The sequence below is a fragment of the Elgaria multicarinata genome, chromosome 16 (assembly GCF_023053635.1).
Source record: "Elgaria multicarinata webbii isolate HBS135686 ecotype San Diego chromosome 16, rElgMul1.1.pri, whole genome shotgun sequence".
NCBI classification, from domain to species: domain Eukaryota; kingdom Metazoa; phylum Chordata; class Lepidosauria; order Squamata; family Anguidae; genus Elgaria; species Elgaria multicarinata.
The window spans coordinates 10,651,862-10,672,634 of NC_086186.1; the positions used below are offsets into that span (position 1 = coordinate 10,651,862).

Here is a 20,773-nt window from a genome sequence, read left to right on the forward strand (position 1 = left end):
CAGCATGGCAGTTCAATGAGTCTTACATCTGAGGAGATTGGGGACAGCAAGTTTTGCTTTTCTCCATATTTGATTTTAAAAAAATGAAGCCCAAGAAGTGGACAATGGTGACTCTGATGTCAGTGGGGCGGTGAATCCGCTCCTGAAACTGGAATGGATTCACTGCCCCACTGACATCAGTGCCACCAGCCTCCACTGATCTCAAGTTCTTTTGGTCATGTTTATGAAGAAATTTGGGACTTATCCGAATGCAAAGCAAATGAAATTCTAGACATCAGTGGGACGGCACTGCTCACATCGCTTGATAGCATACCACTTAGTGCGGTGTTGCTGTTTTTGTCATTGTTTTAGCACTAATAGTCACTGCAGAGAGTTTCATCAGGACTAACGGGGCCCACAAAGGAGGGTTTATTTATTTATTTATTTATTTATTAAATTTATATACCGTCCCATAGCCGAAGCTCTCTGGGCGGTTTACAAAAGTTAAAAACAGTGAACATTAAAAAGTATACAAAATTTAAAACCATCAAAAAATATAAACAACAGTATGAAACAGCATCCATTTTAAACAACAACAGTTCTGGGGTCCATTAAAAAACAAACAAACAAAGCACATGTTGTTAAATGCTGTTAAATGCCTGAGAGAAGAGAAAGGTCTTGACCTGGCACTGAAAATATAACAATGTTGGTGCCAGGCAAGCCTCATTGGGGAGATCATTCCATAATTGGGGGGCCACCACTGAAAAGGCCCTCTCCCTTGTTGCCATCCTCCGAGCTTCCCTCGGAGAAGGCACTCGGAGGAGGATCTTAGGTGTTGAGCACAGTGTACAGGTAGGTTCATGTCGGGTGAAGCGTTCCATCAGGTATTGTGGTCCCAAGCCATGTAGGGCTTTATACGTTAAAACCAGCACCTTGAATTGGGCTTGGAAATGTATAGGCAGCCAATGCAAGCGGGCCAGAATCGGTGTTATATGTTCCAACCTTCTGGTTCCAGTTATCAATCTGGCCGCTGCATTTTGCACAAGCTGCATCTTCCGAACCGTCTTCAAAGGCTGCCCCCAACACAGAGGGCATTGCAGTAATCTAATTTGGAGGTTACCAGAGCATGGACGACTGAAGCTAGGTTATCACTGTCCAGATAGGGGCATAGCTGGGCCACCAAGTTGGTAGAAGGCATTCCGTGCCACCGAGGCCACCTGGGCCTCAAGTGACAGAGATGGTCCTAGGAGAACCCCCAAGCTACGAACCTGCTCCTTCAGGGGGAGTGCAACCCCATCCAGAACAGGTTGAATACCCACCATCTGGCCAGAAGAACCACCCACCAGCAGCATCTCAGTCTTGTCTGGATTGAGTTTCAGTTTATTAGCCCTCATCCAGTCCATTGTCGCAGCCAGGCACCGGTTCAGCACATCCACATTCCTCACCTGATGAAGATGAAAAGGAGAAGAAGAGCTGCATATCATCAGCATACTGATGACAACACACTCCAAAACTCCAGATGACCACACTCAATGGTTTCATGTACATGTTAAACAGCATGGGGGACAAGACTGACCCCTGCAGAACCCCATACTGGAGAATCCACAGGGCTGAGCCATGTTCCCCAAGCACCACCTTCTGGAGCCAACCCGCCAAGTAGGAGCAGAACCATTGCAATGCAGTGCCTCCCACTCCCAACTCAGCCAGACGTTCCAGAAGGATACCACGGTTGATGGTATCGAAAGCCACTGAGAGATCAAGGAGAATCAACAAAGTCACACTCCCCCTGTCTTTCTCCCGACATAGGTCATCATATAGAGCGATCAAAGCTGTTTCCATGCCAAAACCGGGCCTGAACCGACTGAAATGGATCCAGATAATCAGTCTCATCCAAGAGTGTCTATATAAATAATAATAATAATAATAATAATAATAATAATAATAATAATAATAATAATAATGATGGAGCTGGCCCACAACTACCCACTCAAGGACCTTGCCCAGGAATGGAACATTTGCTACCGGCCTATAATTGCTAAGATTTTCCGGGTCCAAGGAAGGTTTCTTCAGGAGTGGTCTCACTGCATTTCCTCACTGTTCCATCCCTGCTAGCTTTTATTAGCCAAGAAGGGCAAGGATCCAGTACAGAGGTGGCGGTACGGACCTGTCCAAGCACCTTGTCAACATCCTCGAGCTGTACCAACTGAAACCCATTCCAAGAAAATGGACAAAAAGTTTACACTTTTTCCTTCCCCCATTGTAGCACCCATGAAAATTCCTCCCTCAGCTACTATTTTAAAAATAATAATATTAAATTCACTGTGGAAAAACATCCATTTCAAAACTATCCAATACAATACAAACAGAAAAAAGATCATAGCAAACATCTTCTTCTAATTATGTCAGGAACAAGATTTATATGACCACAGTGTCTTTTCCTGTGAAAAGTAAAACTATTCCGTTTACCTCCGGGATTCATTGCATTTACATTTCCCATGTTTCTGTGTGCAGACTCTGTTAACTTATCTGTATGTGTAATATCCAACCACTTAATCGACCATGCCTGGCTTGACAGGGACACAGCCTCCTTCCAGTATTTAGGCCAAAGAATTTGTGTGACAAATAATAAAGTCATAATCAATAATTTCTGTATGCCCTTCCCCCAAAGGCACTATCATCCCAGACTGTGGAATGGCCTGCCGGAGGAGACTCGTCGACTTTACAGTCTTTTAGCATTTAATAAGCGCTATAAAGACTGAACTCTTCCAGCAGGCATATCGAGTGGAATTTTAGGTTCATAGAATCATAGAATAGTAGAGTTGGAAGGGGCCTACAAGGCCATCGAGTCCAACCCCCTGCTCAATGCAGGAATCACCCTAAAGCATCCCTGACAGATGCTTGTCCAGCTGCCTCTTGGAGGCCTCTAGTGTGGGAGAGGCCACAACTTCCCTAGGTCATTGGTTCCATTGTCGTACTGCTCTAGCAGTCAGGAAGTTTTTCCTGATGTCCAGCTGGAATCTGGCTTCCTTTAACTTGAGTCCATTATTCCGTGTCCTGCACTCTGGGAGGATCGAGAAGAGATCCTGGCCCTCCTCTGTGTGACAACCTTTCAAGTCTTTGAAGAGTGCTGTCATGTCTCCCCTCAATCTTCTCTTCTCCAGGCTAAACAGGCCCAGTTCTTTCAGTCTCTCTTCATATGGCTTTGTTTCCAGACCCCTGATCATCCTGGTGGCCCTGCTCTGAACACGCTCCAGGATGTTTTTAGGATGTTTTAATAATGTATCCTATGTTTTTAACTCAGTTTTATGTATTTTATACTTATTGTTGTTCCCCGCCTTGATCCAAACGAGAAGTGGGTAAGAAGTAAATGTATGATGATGATGATGATGATGATGATGATGATGATGATGATGATGATGCACCAAGAGAACTTTCCCCAACTCCCAGTCTAATAACAATGGTGGGTGATTCTCATCACGCACGTGCACGTCGCGATTGTTCTTTGAAAAACTAAACACAACTTCAAGTGACATCATAGAATCATAGAATAGCAGAGTTGGAAGGGGCCTACAAGGCCATCAAGTCCAACCCCCTGCTCAATGCAGGAATCCACCCTAAAGCATCCCTGACAGATGGTTGTCCAGCTGCCTCTTGAAGGCCTCTAGTGTGGGAGAGCCCACAACCTCCCTAAGTAACTGATTCCATTGTCGTACTGCTCTAACAGTCAGGAAGTTTTTCCTGATGTCCAGCTGGAATCTGGCTTCCTGTAACTTGAGCCCGTTATTCCGTGTCCTGCACTCTGGGAGGATCGAGAAGAGATCCTGGCCCTCCTCTGTGTGACAACCTTTCAAGTATTTGAAGAGTGCTCTCATGTCTCCCCTCAATCTTCTCTTCTCCAGGCTAAACATGCCCAGTTCTTTCAGTCTCTCTTCAGAGGACTAAACATTGATGCGAAGCTAAACATCGTTTAGCTTCGCATCAAATTTGGCCCTTAGGAGTCATTTCAGGGGAGCTGTTCCTCTCTGGAGGAATCACCATGCGTGTGCGGATTGCACGGCCTTCCAACGTTGGCTGTGCAAATTATTTTACTACAAGAGGGATGCCCTTCCCCCCTCCCTCCCAGCCCAACCACTGCTACATTGGCCTGTCGTCAGAAGGTGTTTTGGAGGAGCGGGTGGAGGGGCTGCTTGTAGCTTTTTTGCCTTGTGGGTAGTACCAATCACTCGAGCACAGAGATTGCCTTGGCAACTATTTGGGACCAGCTGGGATGTCTATGTAAATAAATCAGTAGCGTTTCCAATACATCCTCCCTCTGCCGCGCCGGTTTCTCCCCCCGCCAGCGAGCCTGCCTGCCTACGAGGCTTCTGCCATCCCTTATGGCTTGCAGCAGGGAAACACGGCGGTTGTGTCAGCCCAGACCCATGGGGCCGAGCCCTGGGAATCCCTTCTGCTCCTTTTCTTTGCCCTCTGCCTGGCAAAGAGCAAAGAGCAGAGCCGAAGGGCTCCTGCTGCATTTAGATTCTTCTTGGAGAGAGCAGCGTGCGATTGCCGTACTCTGCGTCCAGGCTGTAGCCAGCCTTATCCACTAGATGGGACTGCCGCTTGGTAGTGTAGTGTAGTGGTTACAGAACATCCAGAAGGTGTAGAGATTTATTTATTATTTATTTATTTGAAACATTTGTATCCTACCCTATATCTCTAGGATCTCAGGGTGGCGTACAGATAAAATCGTACACTATAAAACAATAAATTTACACAGCTAAAAACAAATTAAACCATTGATCAAGTTAAAACCAATATATAATTTAAAAGCAGTAAAAACAATTTAAACAGTTAAAACAATGTGCAAGCCAGGTGAATTTAACCATTAAAGGCTTTATTAAAAAGCCATGTTTTAACTTGGCGCCGGAATAGAGTCAGCGTTGGCGCCAGTCAGGCCTCCATTCCACAGTCGGGGTGCCACAACAGAGAAAGCCCTCTCCTTTGCCCCATCATAGCGAATGTGTTGTGCTGGTGGGATGCAGAGAAGGGCTCCTCCAACAGATCTCAAGCCTTGGGCAGGCATATATAAGGAGAGGCACTCCCTCAAGTATCGAGGTCCCAAGCCATTTTAAACGTCATTACCAACACCTTGAATTCCGTCTGGAAACGTGCAATTCCTTTAGGACCGGTGTTATGTGGTCTCTGTAGGATGTGCCTGCCATCAAGTCTAGCTGCTGCTTTTTGCACTAGCTGCAACTTCCGAGTCATCTTAAAGGGAAGCCCCACATAGAGTGCATTGAAGTAGTCTAAACGGGAAGTTACTAGCACATGCACTACTGTGGCTAGATTGTCCCTGTCCAGGAAAGGCCATAGCTGGCGGATCAGCCGAAGCTGGCCCCAAGTATGGCCCCCTTCCCGTCCCTTTGAAGTATTTGCCTTCCCCCCACACCATGCACAGACATCACTTCATCCATGATAGAGCCAGCATGATGCACTGGTTAGAGCAGAGAGGAGAAACTGTGGCCTGCTAGATATTGCTGGATTCCAACTCCCATTATCTCCAGCTGGCATGGACAATATTTGGGGATGATGGGGATGACAGGAGGAAGGTGGGTACTGTAACTCCTAGCAGTGTAGGCAGGAATAAAAGATTACTCAGGCTGAGCACCAATCCAGCAAAGCAATCTGAGCCACGGGGCTCTCAGACTTTGCAGGGCACCCCTAGGAGCCCAACATGCTTGCCTATATGTTGCTCCAATGAGCAGCAGGTTGTGGCTGAGCCTTAAGTATGGTTTTGGCTTCCTTTAGGCTGGTTAGCCCAGTCTCTTTATTGATTGTCTTCTCTCTAAAAGGGACCTAGTCTCTTTCAGCAGCCTTGGGCTGCGACGACATGGAATTGGCAGCAGCGTGGTGGTATCTTCATGGCTAGAATTTTCAGAATCTGAGGATGACAACATGACCTCCTTCAGACACAGGGAATTTGGTCCCTTGAGCCTTGCTGGCAAAGGAGGTCTGAAGGAGGTAGAAAGCTCATGACATCCTTCTGTAACTAAGCCCTCTCCATGATCCATGAACTCCGTAGCCTTGTTCTCTGAGTATGAGAGGTTGGGTCCTGGACTGTGACAGCTGGAGGTTTTTAAGCAGAAGCTGGAAATCCATCCATTGGAGATGTTCTGATGCTGGATTTCCGGCACAGAGCAGGGGGTTGAACTTTATGGCCTACAAGTCTTCCTCCAACTCAGCGATTCCTTATGATAGCAGGCTGGTATGCAAATAAATAAGGTGGCATGAATTGTATTTACAGAATTCTGTTTTCTCGGCACTGCATTTCTCTGTGTTTGTGTGTGTATACGGTTGGGTCCTAGGAGTGGAATTGTAAGAAAGCTTACAATTAGTGAGTTTACAGAGAAAGCTTACAGAGTGAGTTTTGCCAGAGTCGTCTTGAAGTCATTGTCATCCCCACTTGATTTCTGCTTGCTCATGAACGCTGCATTCTCTCACAGGAGGCAGTCAAACTAAGATGTGTGAACAGCTGGGAGATGTGAAACAGCACCCCCAGGCTGCACATGAGATGGGAAGCGAAATCCACCCCATGGGCAAAGAAAGCGAGTACAGGGCAGGGAAGGGGCAGCATGTATGGAGCAAGGCATCTCCGTCAGCTTCCCCAACCTGGTGCCTTCCTGGTACATTGGACGCCAACTCCCACAATTCCAAACCATTGGCCATACTGTTGTAGGGTGACCATATTTGGGAAACCAAAAAAGAGGACACCTAGTGTGTGTGTGGGGAAGCAGCTTTCTGAGTCCTGCAGAAAGTACGTTATTCCCCCGCCACCTTAAAGAACCCGATTGGAGTGGAGGAGGGGAAAGGATTTCATTCTGCACCACCACCATCCACTCCAACTGGGGCCTTTTCTATAATGTCCACGAATGACCCACTTTCCCCTTTAAGACCTCAATTGGAGCTCGGGGTGGGGGAATGATGTGCCTCAAGAAAGCATGTCATTCCCTCCTGCCATGCTAATGGCAGCCTTAAAGGGGAAGGTGTGTCATTCCAGGACATTATTGAAAATTATAGAAAATCCCCCGACACTATGGAAAGAACAAAAACCAGGACAAATCCGGGGAAATCCTGACAGTTGGTCACCCTATACTGTTGGGAATTCTGGGAGTCGCAGACCAACACATCTGAAGGGCCCTGTGACGTTACACCAATACAAGGCCTGTCGCATGAACCCTTCTCAGGCCAAGCATCACCACTTGAAAACCTGAGGGAGCATTAAATAAAACCTTTCCCCTAGCTATGAGGGAAACATGTTTAATAGAGGATCTGTTTTTAAATGTACTGTGGGTATATTCTGGTGTGGGTGTTGGATAACTGTGAGGCAGGTAAATAATGCCAAGCTGACACGTGGTAATTGGTAGCTAACAAAATAATGCTTATTGTCATGTTAAAAGCTTTAAATGAAAATATAATGCTTCCAATCCTGCCCAATCCAAACTCACACACACAACACCTCTCTCTCTCTCTCTCTCTCTCTCTCTCTCTCTCTCTCTCTCTCTCCACCAATCCCAAATCCCTAGCAATTAATCTCCTCTCACTCCACAAACAATTCCAATCTCTACTCCCCACAACAACATAACCAACCTAACATAAACTCACTCCTTCCTTCAGTCACTCTTTATATACTCCTTCCCCCCGCCCTACCTATGACATCACAAACCACACCCACTCAGCCCTAACGTTCCATACTCACCAGACATACTAATACAGACACATACAGGATACTCAATTGTGGGGTAACGCCACAGGCCTCGGGTTCGGAAAAGTTGGTCTAAATGACCAACATAGGGTTGGGCTCATGGTCATCTCCAATTGATCATTCACTGATTTCCCTTTGCGGATATCGCCATTGATACATTCTGTTACTGTAGTTCCTGAAGATCATAGATGAACTGGGGGCTTCCAAGACAAAGTTAATGGTTTTGCAGGTTTGAGCAGATGGGTCTTGCAGGGTAATCTTGAGATGGGGTTGATGGGTTGGGAACAGAATGGCCACTTATTCAAAAGCAGAAGAAAAGGAAATGCATCACCAAGAAAAAAGGACAAAAGAGGACACTGATTTGCATTTAAAAAAATGCATATGCTTATGCATAGGTATAGTTGCAAATTTAGAAATAAGCACTAGACGTTAAATAGAAATACAGGCCATCACACCTTAGTGGAGAAGACTCAGAACAGGTGGTTTGCTCAGTCTGCTGCTGCCCAGGCACTAAATATGGGTGTGCAGCTCCCAGCTCCGGGCTGTTCTACCTTCTTAGGGTCTTCTGTCTTTAAATTGGATTTGCACTGCCCAACCCTGCAAATAGAGGATGCCTTCAACCTTCTAGGGAGGTTGTGATCTCTGCCACCCTAGAGGCCTTCAAGAGGCAGCTGGACAGCCGTCTGTCAGGGATGCTTTAGGGTGGATTCCTGCATTGAGCAGGGGGTTGGACTTGATGGCCTTATAGGCCCCTTCCAACTCTACTATTCTATGATTCTATGAACCAGTGGAGGCCGGCGACTCCGATGTCAGTGGGGCGGCACATCTGCTCTGGGTTTCAGTGAGAACCAAACAGAACTCTGCACCTTGGATAGCAACATTTCGAGTTCTGGCTGGCTCGGACTGAAACCCGGAGCAGATTCACCACCCCACTGCCATCAGAGCCACCAGCCTCCACTGAATAGAAGGTTGTCCTCTGTAAAGTAGGAGGCCCCCTGCATTCCACCCCTGGTTTGTGGTCCATGTGGAAGAGGGAGTGGAATTGCATGGCTAGCCCTGCCACCAAGCTGACGATAGGTCTCACCCACCACACTTCCAGGCAGGGCCGGCCCTATCATTAGGCCAAGTGAAGTAGTCGCCTCAGGTAGCAGATTTTGGGGGGGGGAGGTAGCAAGGTGCTGGAGGAGAGACCTGTGCTCCCTGTGTCCTACTCTGCAGCCCCAAAGTTAGCCTGCTGCCTTCAGGTTTGGTTTCCTTTCTGTTATCTTTTAGAAGACCCCTTCGGGCTTTTCTTTTTCAGGTCTCTCTTGGTTTAAGGAGAGCTTCTGGTTTTTTTCTACTGAGCTTTATGCCTTTCATCTGGTTGGCTTTAGACTTCCAAACTTTGAAATCTGAATGTTGTGAACGTCACAGTTGTAAATGTTAACATTTTGTTGCTGCTCTTAAATATACCGAATCTTCATTTCAACGTTTTTGTTTTGTTTTAAGATGTAAGCTGCTTTGGGGGATAAATCATTTTGAATCATTAAATTATTTGGAAAAGCCACCTAGGAGTCTGAGTCACCATAGATAAATACATTTCTTTGCATGCTTCGGAGTGAAGGGCATGAGCCAGGGCCACCAGCAGGCAGTGTCTAACACCTTTCCGTGTCTCACGGTACTTGCTTGGTAACCCTCTCCCCCAACTTCGACCCCTCCTAGATCTTCCACATGACCTACGACCTGGCGAGCGCTGTGGTGCGGATCGTGAACTTGATTGGCATGATGCTGCTGCTGTGCCACTGGGACGGCTGCCTCCAGTTCTTGGTGCCCATGCTGCAAGACTTCCCGGACGACTGTTGGGTCTCGCTGAATCGCATGGTGGTAAGTCTCTTACGTGTCCGCCCGGCTCGTGGCGATGTACTTCTTCACCGGTGATGCATCTCTTTCACTAGTGCAGCCTGCACCCCTGATGTTTGGCACCACATGCCCCAATAGGCTGTGGTTGATGGGAGTTGTCATCTGAAACATCTGGGGGACGCCAGGTTGGAGGAGGTGGTGCTAGGGCCATAGCGTCTCCTGATCACCACTCTGTTTATTTTAAAAGATTTGCATCCCGCCTTTCAGTCCAATGAGGTCCAAAGAACCTCACAAGAGGTTGCAACAATATGAAACACAGTGCTGGCTCTGGTTTTTTGAAGGCCCTTGGTCAATGGGCCTCAGCCTGCAGTGAGTCTACCTTCTCACTGCCGTGATCACCAGTGGCTATTGCTCCTCAACTTCTTTCTCATCATTGCTACCGCTTGCGTCCTTGCCAGACAGAGAGCCAGGGAGCAAACGGGCAGCAGCTTCTACTGCCCCTCATTCTCATCACTGCTGTTGTCTTGACCAGAGCAAGAGGCGGGTGAACAAGCAGGTTGTAATGGGGAAGAAGAGGAACAAACTGCAAGAGGGCTCTTGGCAGTGGGCCCTTGCCGCGATGCAGGCCCTCGGAAGAGGCCCAGCTGTGCCTACCCTCGATACCAGCTCTGATCCAGCAGCCTTTGTAATTCTGGTAGAGACCACCATCTCCTCTTTCCCCTTGTGGTCTGGGACTATCTGGCAGCTGAAGCAGAGGGGGTGAAGAGATTCCCTGCAGCTATGCTCCTATGGCCAAGATACAAGGTCAGGCTGGTCTTCCCATCGCTGCTTCCTGGAAGGGAAGGAGTTCAGCCTCCCAATAGTCCTAGTTCCTCTGCGCATCAGGAAAAATGTCCTGGCTGTTAGAGCAGCACGACAATAGAGCCAATGCCCTAGGGAGGTTGTGGTCTCTCCCACACTACAGGCATTCAAGAGGCAGCTGGACAGACATCTGTCAAGGATGCTTTAAGATAGATTCCTGCATTGAGCAGGGGGTTGGACTCGATGGCCTTAGAGGCCCCTTCCAACTCTACTATTCTATGATTCTATGAACATCTTCCCCTCACTTCTGGACTCTCCTAAACTCTCCCAGTAAAGGAGCCCCCATTGACCAACCCCAACACCCAATGCTACTCTGTGCCCATCCTCTGTGTCCGGGCCAAGTTCTCCTCCTTTAGTGATTGCTCATGCCCCTTAAAAGAGGCCCACCTCCTACACACGGAGACCCCTTGCTCTAGAGCGTAGCAAATGTACAATAAGAATCACCAGAGCAAGTATGAATGAAGAAGGGCAGTAAAACCCATGCGATCAAGGCATTGGGCAAACACACAGAGAGACACACACACTAACCCAAAGAAGGCGAGTCTAAATTTGTATCCTCTAAAAAAAAGGGGGGGAAGTGGACTAGATCAGGGCATGATCACAGCCTAAAAATACTTCCACGTTAGCTTAGAGGCTATTTGCAGCCTCTGTAAATGGCAGGAGTCATGGGAGAGAGAGAGAGAGAGAGAGAGAGAGAGAGAGAGAGAGAGAGAGAGAGAGAGAGAGAGAGAGAAGGGTTTGCCGCAGGTATATTTCTAAGAGCTGGTCTACTGGCTTTTTATTTTGCCCTCTAGAGGTCTCTGCTGCAGGTCAAAGAAGGTGCTTGTGGTGTGGAGGACAGCAGATTGAAGTCAGGAGACAGGCATAACCCAATTCAGAAATGAATGTGTATGGTGGGGGTGAAATGAGATGACACCCTCTGGCCCATCCCCCAGCCTCCAGATGTTCACCAGACTCTACGAGCAGAGCCTACGCATGTCAAACTTGTGCATGCACGAGTTTCTGTCAACCTGATTGGGAATCCTGCATTTTGCAGGGCCCATATTTCATGTCTCCAGGGCATGTTCTGAAGGCACATGAGTCAGCCGCCTTGCTGAAGCTAAGCATAAAAGCATGAGAACATAAGAAGAGGCATGCTCGATCAGCCTTAGATCCATCTAGTCCAGGATTTCGTGCACACCAGCTGCTCAGGGGAAACCCACAAGCAGGATATACTGCAACTGCTGAGGGAGGCTTTGAAATGCTGATGATAACATATTGCAGGACAATTGTGTTTTTCTTCAGAGAAGCTAGATTTATTAATTTATTTATTTATTACATTTATATACCGCCCCATAGCCGAATGCAATTTACACACACTTTTATAGGGCACAGTCCTATGCGACTTTAAACAGAAAAAAACCCATTGTAACTAGGCATTCTTCCCCCACCCAACAAGAAAAAGTTTGAAGCGATGGCAGTGATTGATCAGGAACAGGCGCCAGAAAATAATGTTGTCCTGCTAAACCTGGAGAGTAAGACTCTATGTGTGAATTGCAGTTTATCTGGCCAGTAGGAGGATGGGGAAGACATTTGGGGATATTGGCCCATTTGTTGAGCCCGCAGAACCTCATGCCAGATCTTGTAGAACTGCAGCTGAAATTTCCATTCCCAAACTAATGCTGTTGGCAACAGAATCAAGCCAAGCATGCGCTCACGCAACGGTTTGGCCTCCAACCATATGCCATGTCATGCACGCCACCTCTGTGCAGTCTAAGTACAGCCAACCCTGTGATTCCTCAAAAACTCTTATACAGAGCAGTAAAGGGTCAGAAACTCTCCATATATGCTTAGAGGATCTTAGAATTTATGCAACTCATATCATGCAACCCGAGTAATGAGATGAAACTGAAGGATATTAAGACAATTTCACCGGGCAACAAATTTAGAGGGAGATTCATTATAGGGGCTATTAGATGCCCAGTAGCTTTGCCAAAATGCAGCTACGGACGTGAGATAACGAATGCAGAAGCTCAGAGATGGACACACACACACACACTGTATAATGAATGCCTGAGCAGGGTTGTTGTCAAATATATTTTGGATTTGCTCTTAAATGCATGTTGGATATTATTATTATTATTATTATTATTATTATTATTATTATTATTATTATTATTATTATTGCCAGGTTTATGCTCATCTTGAGCAATGTTTGCTCACTTTCTGTTCAGCTTTCCACATCTGGCTCTGTCCCAGTGATTTGGAATCTTGGCTTGGTTGAACATTTCCAGTGTCATTCATATCCGTATTTCTTCGAGTCTAAGACGCCATCGATTGTAAGATGCACACTAATTTCAGTACCACCAATAGAAAAAAAGCTTTGATTCTAAGAAATAATAAACGCACCCCGTTTTTAGAGATGTTTATATGGGGGAAAAGGTGCGTCTTTGAATCGAAGAAATACGGTATATTTCTATTTCTTACCCGCCTCTCCACTTGGATCGAGGCGGGGAACAACAGTGAATATAAAACACATAAAAACTGATTAAAAACATAGTATACATGATTAAAACATCCTTAAAACATCCTAAAAACATTCTAAAATTCCACTGGATAGGCCTGCCAGAATAGATCAGTCTTTATTGCTTTCTTAAATGCTAAAAGACTGTGAAGTTGATGAATGTGTGTGTGTGTAATTGGAGGATTTATAGGACCTCCAGATATTCATAATTGGCTTTTGAAACTGGGATGTGCAACGTTTGGAATTTTTCCTTTGAAAGCTTTGAATGGAGACAGATCTTTGCTCTGGCCTTTTTATTCCAGATTCGAGAAGAATTGGAAGTATAGGCTGGGTTTCCTTTTTCCTGTGTTAGATATATTGATGTTATTTTGGGGAAATGGGACGTGTGTGTGGGGGGGAGAGAAATAGATTCTCTTATCTCTGTCATTCATGTATTAAGCTTTGCGCAACTAGTGTTTTGCTCTTGAACAACAGCCATGAACTTGTCAACAACTGGTTCTCGGGAAGATGTAATCCAGACTTATCCAGCCTGGGGCCCTCCAGATGTGTATGACTACAACTCCCAGCATCCCCCAATTAGCATGGCCATGATGGCTGGGGTTATGAGAGCTGTATTCAAACATATCTGAATGCCACCAGGTTGGGAAGAGGCTGATGTACTGCGTAATTAAAAATGAATCAACAATCAATTTTATTTATTTATTTATTTTAAGAATAACTTGCACGGAATCTTCAGGTTATATTAACATTGGGGCGGGGACTTCTGGGGGTTCTATTCAGCTGAATGAAATTGGTTAGGCAGGAGATTCAGGACTGATAAAAGGAAGGACTTCTTCACACAGCACATAGTTCAACTATGGAATTCTCTATCACAAGATGTAGGGATGGCCACTAATTTTGATGGCTTTAAAGGGGAGTTGGATAAATTCCTGCAAGAGAAGGCTATCAATGGCTACTAGTCCTGATGGCTAAGTGCAACCTCCAGTATCCGAGGAAGTAAGCCTATATAAACCTGTTGCTGGGGAACATGGGTGGGAAGGTGCTATTTCATTCGTGTTCTGCTTGTGGGCTTCCGACAGGCAGCTGGTTGGCCACTGTGTGAACAGAATGCTGGACAAGATGGACTCTTGGTCTGCTCCAGCATGGGTCTTACTATGACTATTCCTGAAGCTGGAGCGTCGCGGAGCGGATCGAGGTGAAGGCAGATCCTTCGCCTCAATCCGGAGCTCCGCAAAAAAGGTAAAGGGGGTTTACTTGGCCCTGCTGCCGCCGCCCATGCAGCAATAGCAGCAGAGCCAGGTAAGGGGGCAAGGAGGCTCTTACCTGCATCCATCCGCGGCCCCGCAACTGCGGCCTGGTCTTCCTGTTTGAGTCCTCGGGCTCAGTTGAAGGAGCCGCAGGGCCACGGATGGACGCAGGTAAGGGGGAGAAAGGAGGGGGTGGTTACCTGGCCCTGCTTCCGCCACCTGTGCGGTGATGGCGGCACAGCCAGGTAAAGGGGAGGGGGGTCTTACCTGCATCCATCGTGGCCCATCGCCAGCTTCACTAGAGCCCGCAGCTCAACCCAGAAGTATAGGCCACAAGCGGGGCCTACAGTTCCTGGTTGAGCCGCGGGCTCTAGTGAAGCTGGCGGCGGGCCGGGACGAAAGCAGGTAAGGGGGAGGAGGAAGGAGGGCCTTACCTAGTGCTGCCCCCCACCGCTGCAGAGCTCCGATTCGGAGCCGGAGCTCCGCAGCAGACCCTAGGCGGATTAAGGCAGGGCGGAGCGGGCCCGATCCGCAATTTGCGGATTGGGAGGGGAGTGGAGTGGGGGGTCCGTGCACAGCCCTAATAAGTAGGATCCTGTATGACTCCTTGGTCTCCTTGAAGGGGAGGTGGGATATTAATGTAACAAACAAATAAACTCCAGATGGCCCAGACTTGACTGCTGGGTTTATAAAACTGCCATGTAAATTGCATCAGTCCTATAGATTCTGTCTGGAAAAGAGAATTCGTTGTGCTGAACGTTAGTCCAACTTGAGTCCCATTCATTTCAGTAGGACTACTCTAAGTAGCAATAACACTGGAGCCAACCCAATGTGTTTGGTAAATGCTGTGGCTGCAGATGGATGTTGAAGTCTCCTCTTTTTGTCCACCCAAGCTTTAAATGTGCTCGGTGCAGTTCACAGGAAATTGAAAGTGGTGGCTATGTGCAATGGGCGCTCTTTCAGGCAAAGGACTATAAATGCATGAGAACTACAACTGTGAGGCATGGCCAGGGTCAGCCCGGCCATGAGGCAGAGTGAGGCAGCTGCCTCAGGCAGCAAAGTTTTGGTGTCGTGAAACGGCAATAAATCAATAGTGATTAATTTATCATTATTGGGTTAATTTTTATTTATTTATTTATTTATTACATTTTTATACCGCCCAATAGCCGAAGCTCTCTGGGCAGTTCACAAAAATTAAAACCATAATAAAACAACCAGCAGGTTAAAAGCACAAATACAAAATACGGTATAAAAAGCACAACCAGGATAAAACCACACAGCAAAATTGATATAAGATTAAAATACAGAGTTAGAACAGTAAAATTTAAATTTAAGTTAAAATTAAGTGTTAAAATACTGAGAAAATAAAAAGGTCTTCAGCTGGCGACAAAAGGAGTACAGTGTAGGCACCAGGCGGACCTCTCTGGGGAGCTCATTCCACAACCGGGGTGCCACAGCGGAGAAAGCCCTCCTCCTAGTAGCCACCTGCCTCACTTCCTTTGGCAGGGGCTCATGGAGAAGGGCCTCTGTAGATGATCTTAAGGTCCGGGCAGGTACATATGGGAGGAGGCGTTCCTTCAAATAACCTGGCCCCAAACCGTTTAGGGCTTTGAATGTCAATACCAGCACTTTGAATCGGGCCCGGACCTGGACTGGCAGCCAATGAAGTTGTAAAAGGACTGGCGTGATGTGATCTCGTCGGCCAGTCCCTGTTAGTAAACGGGCTGCCCTGTTTTGTACCAGCTGAAGCTTCCGGACCGTTTTCAAAGGCAGCCCCACATATAACGCATTGCAGTAATCCAAATGAGAGGTTATCAGAGCATTGGATTGGATCTAGACTTATAGTAGACCCATTGAAACCAAGTGGGCTTAAATTACTCATTCTGTTTTTACTGCTGTGGATGGGGAAAGTTTTTTTCTACCCCAGGCACCAAAATAACTTGGCTGGCCCTGGGTAAATGCATATTGACCAGGGAGGAGAAGGGGGCACATTCACTGCTCTGCCTCAGGCAGCAAAATCTCTTGGGCTGGCCCTGGACTCCATGATGATTTTATTTATTTATTTATTTATTTATTTATTTAATTACATTTATATACCGCCCCACAGCCGAAGCTCTCTGGGCGGTTTACAACATTTAAAAATAGTAAACATTAAAAGTATACAATTTAAAAACACACACACACACACATAAAAAACAGTATAAAAACAACAGTATCCATTTAAAAACAACAATTGTGGGGTCCATTAAAAACAAACTTAACGTTGTTAAATGCTGTTAAAATGCTGTTAAAAATGCCTGGGAGAAGAGAAAAGTCTTGACCTGGCGCCGAAAAGATAACAATGTTGGCGCCAGGCGAGCCTCATCGGGGAGATCATTCCACAGTCGGGGGGCCACCACTGACAAGGCCCTCTCCCTTGTTGCCATCCTCCAAGCTTCCCTCGGAGTAGGCACTCGGAGGAGGACCTTAGATGTTGATTTTGCTTCAAAAGCTGGTATATTTCCTCCAGCTCCCTGTGAAGATCTCCAGTCCCTCCCTAGGGCCTGGAGTTAAAGTGGAAGAAATCTTAAAATAATCAAACCCTACAAGAATAGGAACTGCAAGGAAGTGACAGGCCTGGGCAGTGCCCAGAATACAACAGACTGAAGAACCGGGAAACTGGTTCTTGCCCTGTGTGAAGGTTTGAGGCCTACTGAGGCAAGGTAATAAAGGTAGGCTTTACAGGCCTGGGGTTTTCTGTCAGGGATGGGATATCCCTGAGAGAAGTAGTTTCATCTATCCAGTTAAGGTTCATTTCCTCAAACTGAGAACTTGACTTCCTGTTTTGGGGAAAGAAGGCATAAAAGAGTGAGAGAGCCAGACAGGGGCCATATCTACACCAAGCAGGATATAACACTTTAAAAACGGTTTGGAAACTGTATATGTAATGTGTCCTGGGCCTGAACAGTTGTCAAAACCATTATAAACTGTTATAAGCAGTAGTGTAGATCCTGCAAGACAAGAGCATAAGGAAGGAGCAGAAAGAAGCAGCTTAGGGTAAAAGAACTTGAGTTTTTGCAACTTTTACTTTCTTTCAGTGCCTTTGCATCACTCAGTTCTATTGCCTAATAACTTTAGTTGTAACTGACTTGTTTTACTTTTCTAGTAAACTGTTAACATACAAGTGTCTGAAGGGTCACTCACCCCACGTCTACAGCCCATGTTACTGGAAAGGCAAAGGTAAAAAGAAGGAAGGTGGGATTCTTAAGGAGGCGGAGATCCTTAAAGAGTTGCTGTAGAAGGAACCCTGACTCCCTGCAACTGAAGTGATAGAGGACAGCCCTAATTGAAGGGTTCTCAGGTGACAGTCCTCTGTTTCTAGACGTCCTCTGCCAAGTCCAAGATCGTGTGGAAAATAGGACACAGGAACTTAGAAAGCTGCCTTATACTGTGTTGGGCCATCTAACCCAGTATTGTTGGCAGGGGGCTCATCTACACCAAGAAGGATATTCCACTATGAAAGTGGTATGAAAGCAGTATATAAAAGGCAGGAGCCACACGACTGCTTTATAGTGGTATTGAAGTGCACTGAGAACTGTTGGGGCCCATTGACACATGCCGTATACCGCTTTCATACTGCTCTCATAGTGTTATACCCTGCTTGGTGTAGTTGCGTCATGGGCCCCAACAGTTGTGAGTGCACTTCAGTCCCACTATAAAGCAGTAGTGTAGATCCTGCAGTGCACTTCAATACCACTGTAAAGCACTAGTGTGGCTTCTGTCTTTTATATACCGCTTTCATAGTGGAATATCCTGCTTGGTGTAGACGAGCCCACTGCTTGGCCCGCTGCTCTCCAGAGATCCAGGCAGGATTCTTTCCTAGCCCTATCGGGAGATGCCAGGGATGGAACTGGGCGCATCCCACATGCCAAGCAGGTGCTTCTGCCATTGATGGTTCCTCGGAACCATCAATGGCAGAAGCACCTGCTTGGCATGTGGGATGCCCCCAGTTCTTAGATGGTTCCTCACCTAAGAACATGTGGGTTCTTAGATGGTTCCTCCCCTAAGAACATGTGGATTCTTAGATGGTTCTCCCCTAAGAACCCTGAGGAAGGAGAACAGAGCAGGGACCTTGAACTATCGCACCAAGGTCGTCTGCTCACCACCTTCCCCCCTTTTGCCGAGATACATATTTCCTTTTAAATTGTAGTAATTAGTTCTTAATTAGCATCTATACCTGTACATTAGCCTCTGCAAATATTATGCAGACCTGTGTCCTCTTTTGCCCTCTTGTTTGGTGATGCATTTCCCCACTTTTGGGGCAACGTAGAAGCGGCCAACCTACCTGCTTGTCTCCAATGTGAAGGGCAGATCACTCACACACACACACACACACAGTGGAATAGTTGCATTGGCACCAAGCCAACACACATCCGCCACCTCTCCTACATAAAAACAGCAGTACAGATGTGTCATACTGCTGCAGGAACAATCTGTTCATTAAAATAGGGATCTATTTTTGAAGTGCCATCCGCTCTCCACATCTCCAGCATGGACGCTGCACGCCAAAGAGATGAGGCAACGGCATGAAGGATTCACCACCTTTGCAGCAGGCTTCTGCAATGGCAGCGTGGTGTAGTGGTTAGAGCGTTGGACTTCGGCCCAGGAAGACCTGGTTTAAATCCCCGCTCAGCCACAGAGGTTACTGGATGCTGTATCTTTCAACCTAGCCTCCCTCGCAGGGGTGTTGTGAGGATAAATGGGAGGCACCATGTATGCTGCCCTGGGCTCAGCAGAGGAGAGCAAATAATACATGTTGTATTTAAATATTGGCCAACTGACTCAGGCTCGTACGAGTTGGAATAGACCAACCCCTCAAGCAAAGTTACACAGCTGTTAGAGTTGGACACATTGTGCTTGCTCCGTCTGAGCAAAGCAAAGCCCGCTAGCAACCCTTTCCTTGGCCCCTGCCATGGTGCACCCTCATAGCTCCCTGAGGAAGGGTCTACCCACTCCATTCCCCTAAGGGGGGCTACACCACAGCAGAGGAAGAGGGCAGGCATAGAGCTCTGTCCCCCATGGCTTAGATTTCCCATGGCTTAGATTTTATGGTCTGCAAAGCTAAGTACTGGTTAGGGAAGTCTCCACCTAGTGGCTGAAGATGTTAATACAGACTTCAACCCCATGGATACATCTAAATTAATTAAAAATAATAAATGCCTTTTTAAAAGCAAAATAACCCTGAGATGCACACCTCTAGGGTCCCCTTAGTACGTGTGCCAAATTTCAGGTGTCTGGGTTTCACAGTCTTGGCACGAATGGACGGACATTTGCACATACTCTTTATTATTATAAACAAAATGAAACCCAGTGACAAAGCTGGGCCACACAAGGCCGGTTTAAATATTGTGCCAGCAGCATGTAGCCAAGACTGAAGAGGCGACAAAGCAGTTTCTGTTCAAGTGCAGAGTTCATTTTGTGTGTAGAGTTCCTTTCTTCACCATCCAAGGACATGTCTGGGCTTCAGAGATGCAGGCGTTGGAATGATAGAGCATGACTGAACTCTGTGATGCCTTTAGGTCATTTTAGACTTGGGACTTAACGGCCTTCCATGGTCAGTGGGTGGGAGCTCTGGACTTAATGGTCTAGAGGGGAGTGGCCTTTAGGATCTAGTTCCTACAGTGTGCTGAAGGAAGTTTTAAAAAAGAGGTAATGTTGACCCTTTTTTGTGCTCTGTAACCAGTACGGATGTCTTTTGAAAAATAAACCCCTGTCTGATTTGCAGAGGGCGACCGGGGGGGGGGGGGGGTGTCACACGCGGCCCGTGTGCTGCTCACCCCTGCATTAGATGACAATGTGCGTTACTTTACAATAATTCAAAATGTGGTAAGCTGGACTTTTCTGCTTTGGGGGACCTTGGTGTTCATTCTGCGGAACAGGGCTTTGCACTCATTCCTGCCCTGCAGGTGCCACCGTCCTGACTTCCAAGTGTATTTGAGCCTTGTCCTGCCTCTTAAAAAGAAGTAGAAAATGCCACTTGTTCTGCTTGGATTTCTCCTTTTCTGGCACTGGAGGTGGTGGTGGAGTGAGGCTGAGAAAGAATGACCCTTCTCTGCCCCATGGCACCAACCTCATAAGGACTTGACCCTTGTGGCATTCAAGCTCCCCTGGGATCCTAACTGCCCCGTGCCTTGCAATGGTCTCAGCTGCGGTTGGCACCAAACCGCTCCGTCTCTCTTTAATAGGGCACTTGGCTGGACACTGCTGAAGGCCCCCGAGGTGGAAACCAAAATCTTTGGGGGCATCTCGGAGAGCAAACTTGGACTTCTCTCCCTGTCCACCCACCCTTTGTCAGCCAAGTTAGCCTAGACAGGTTGGAGCCTAGGGAGAGCTGCGTCTTTGCAAGGCCCTGAAGTGGTGCGTGTGTGTTTACCTTTTGTCGGGTTGTCCATTCAGTGAATTAGAGCAATTGTGCCTGTCGGAACAGGCTGTTCACAGGGTAACTCAACCCCGAGGCTTTGTCATAGACGCCATCTCTTGGGGACCAAACCTTGCTTGACTGGCCCAGTGTTGCGAGATGAAGTGATGGCACAGCCAACGGCCGGGGGAAACATCTCAGTA

General features: G+C 47.0%; 1 protein-coding gene across 1 annotated transcript in view; it reads left to right on the forward strand.

The window, feature by feature from the left end:
* HCN4 (hyperpolarization activated cyclic nucleotide gated potassium channel 4) overlaps positions 1–20,773 on the forward strand; it is a 101,587-nt gene that overhangs the window by 61,077 nt on the left and 19,737 nt on the right. The window contains exon 3 of the mRNA XM_063142237.1: positions 9,425–9,586. Coding sequence (XP_062998307.1) covers positions 9,425–9,586 — 162 coding nt within the window. The remainder of the gene's footprint in view (positions 1–9,424; positions 9,587–20,773) is intronic.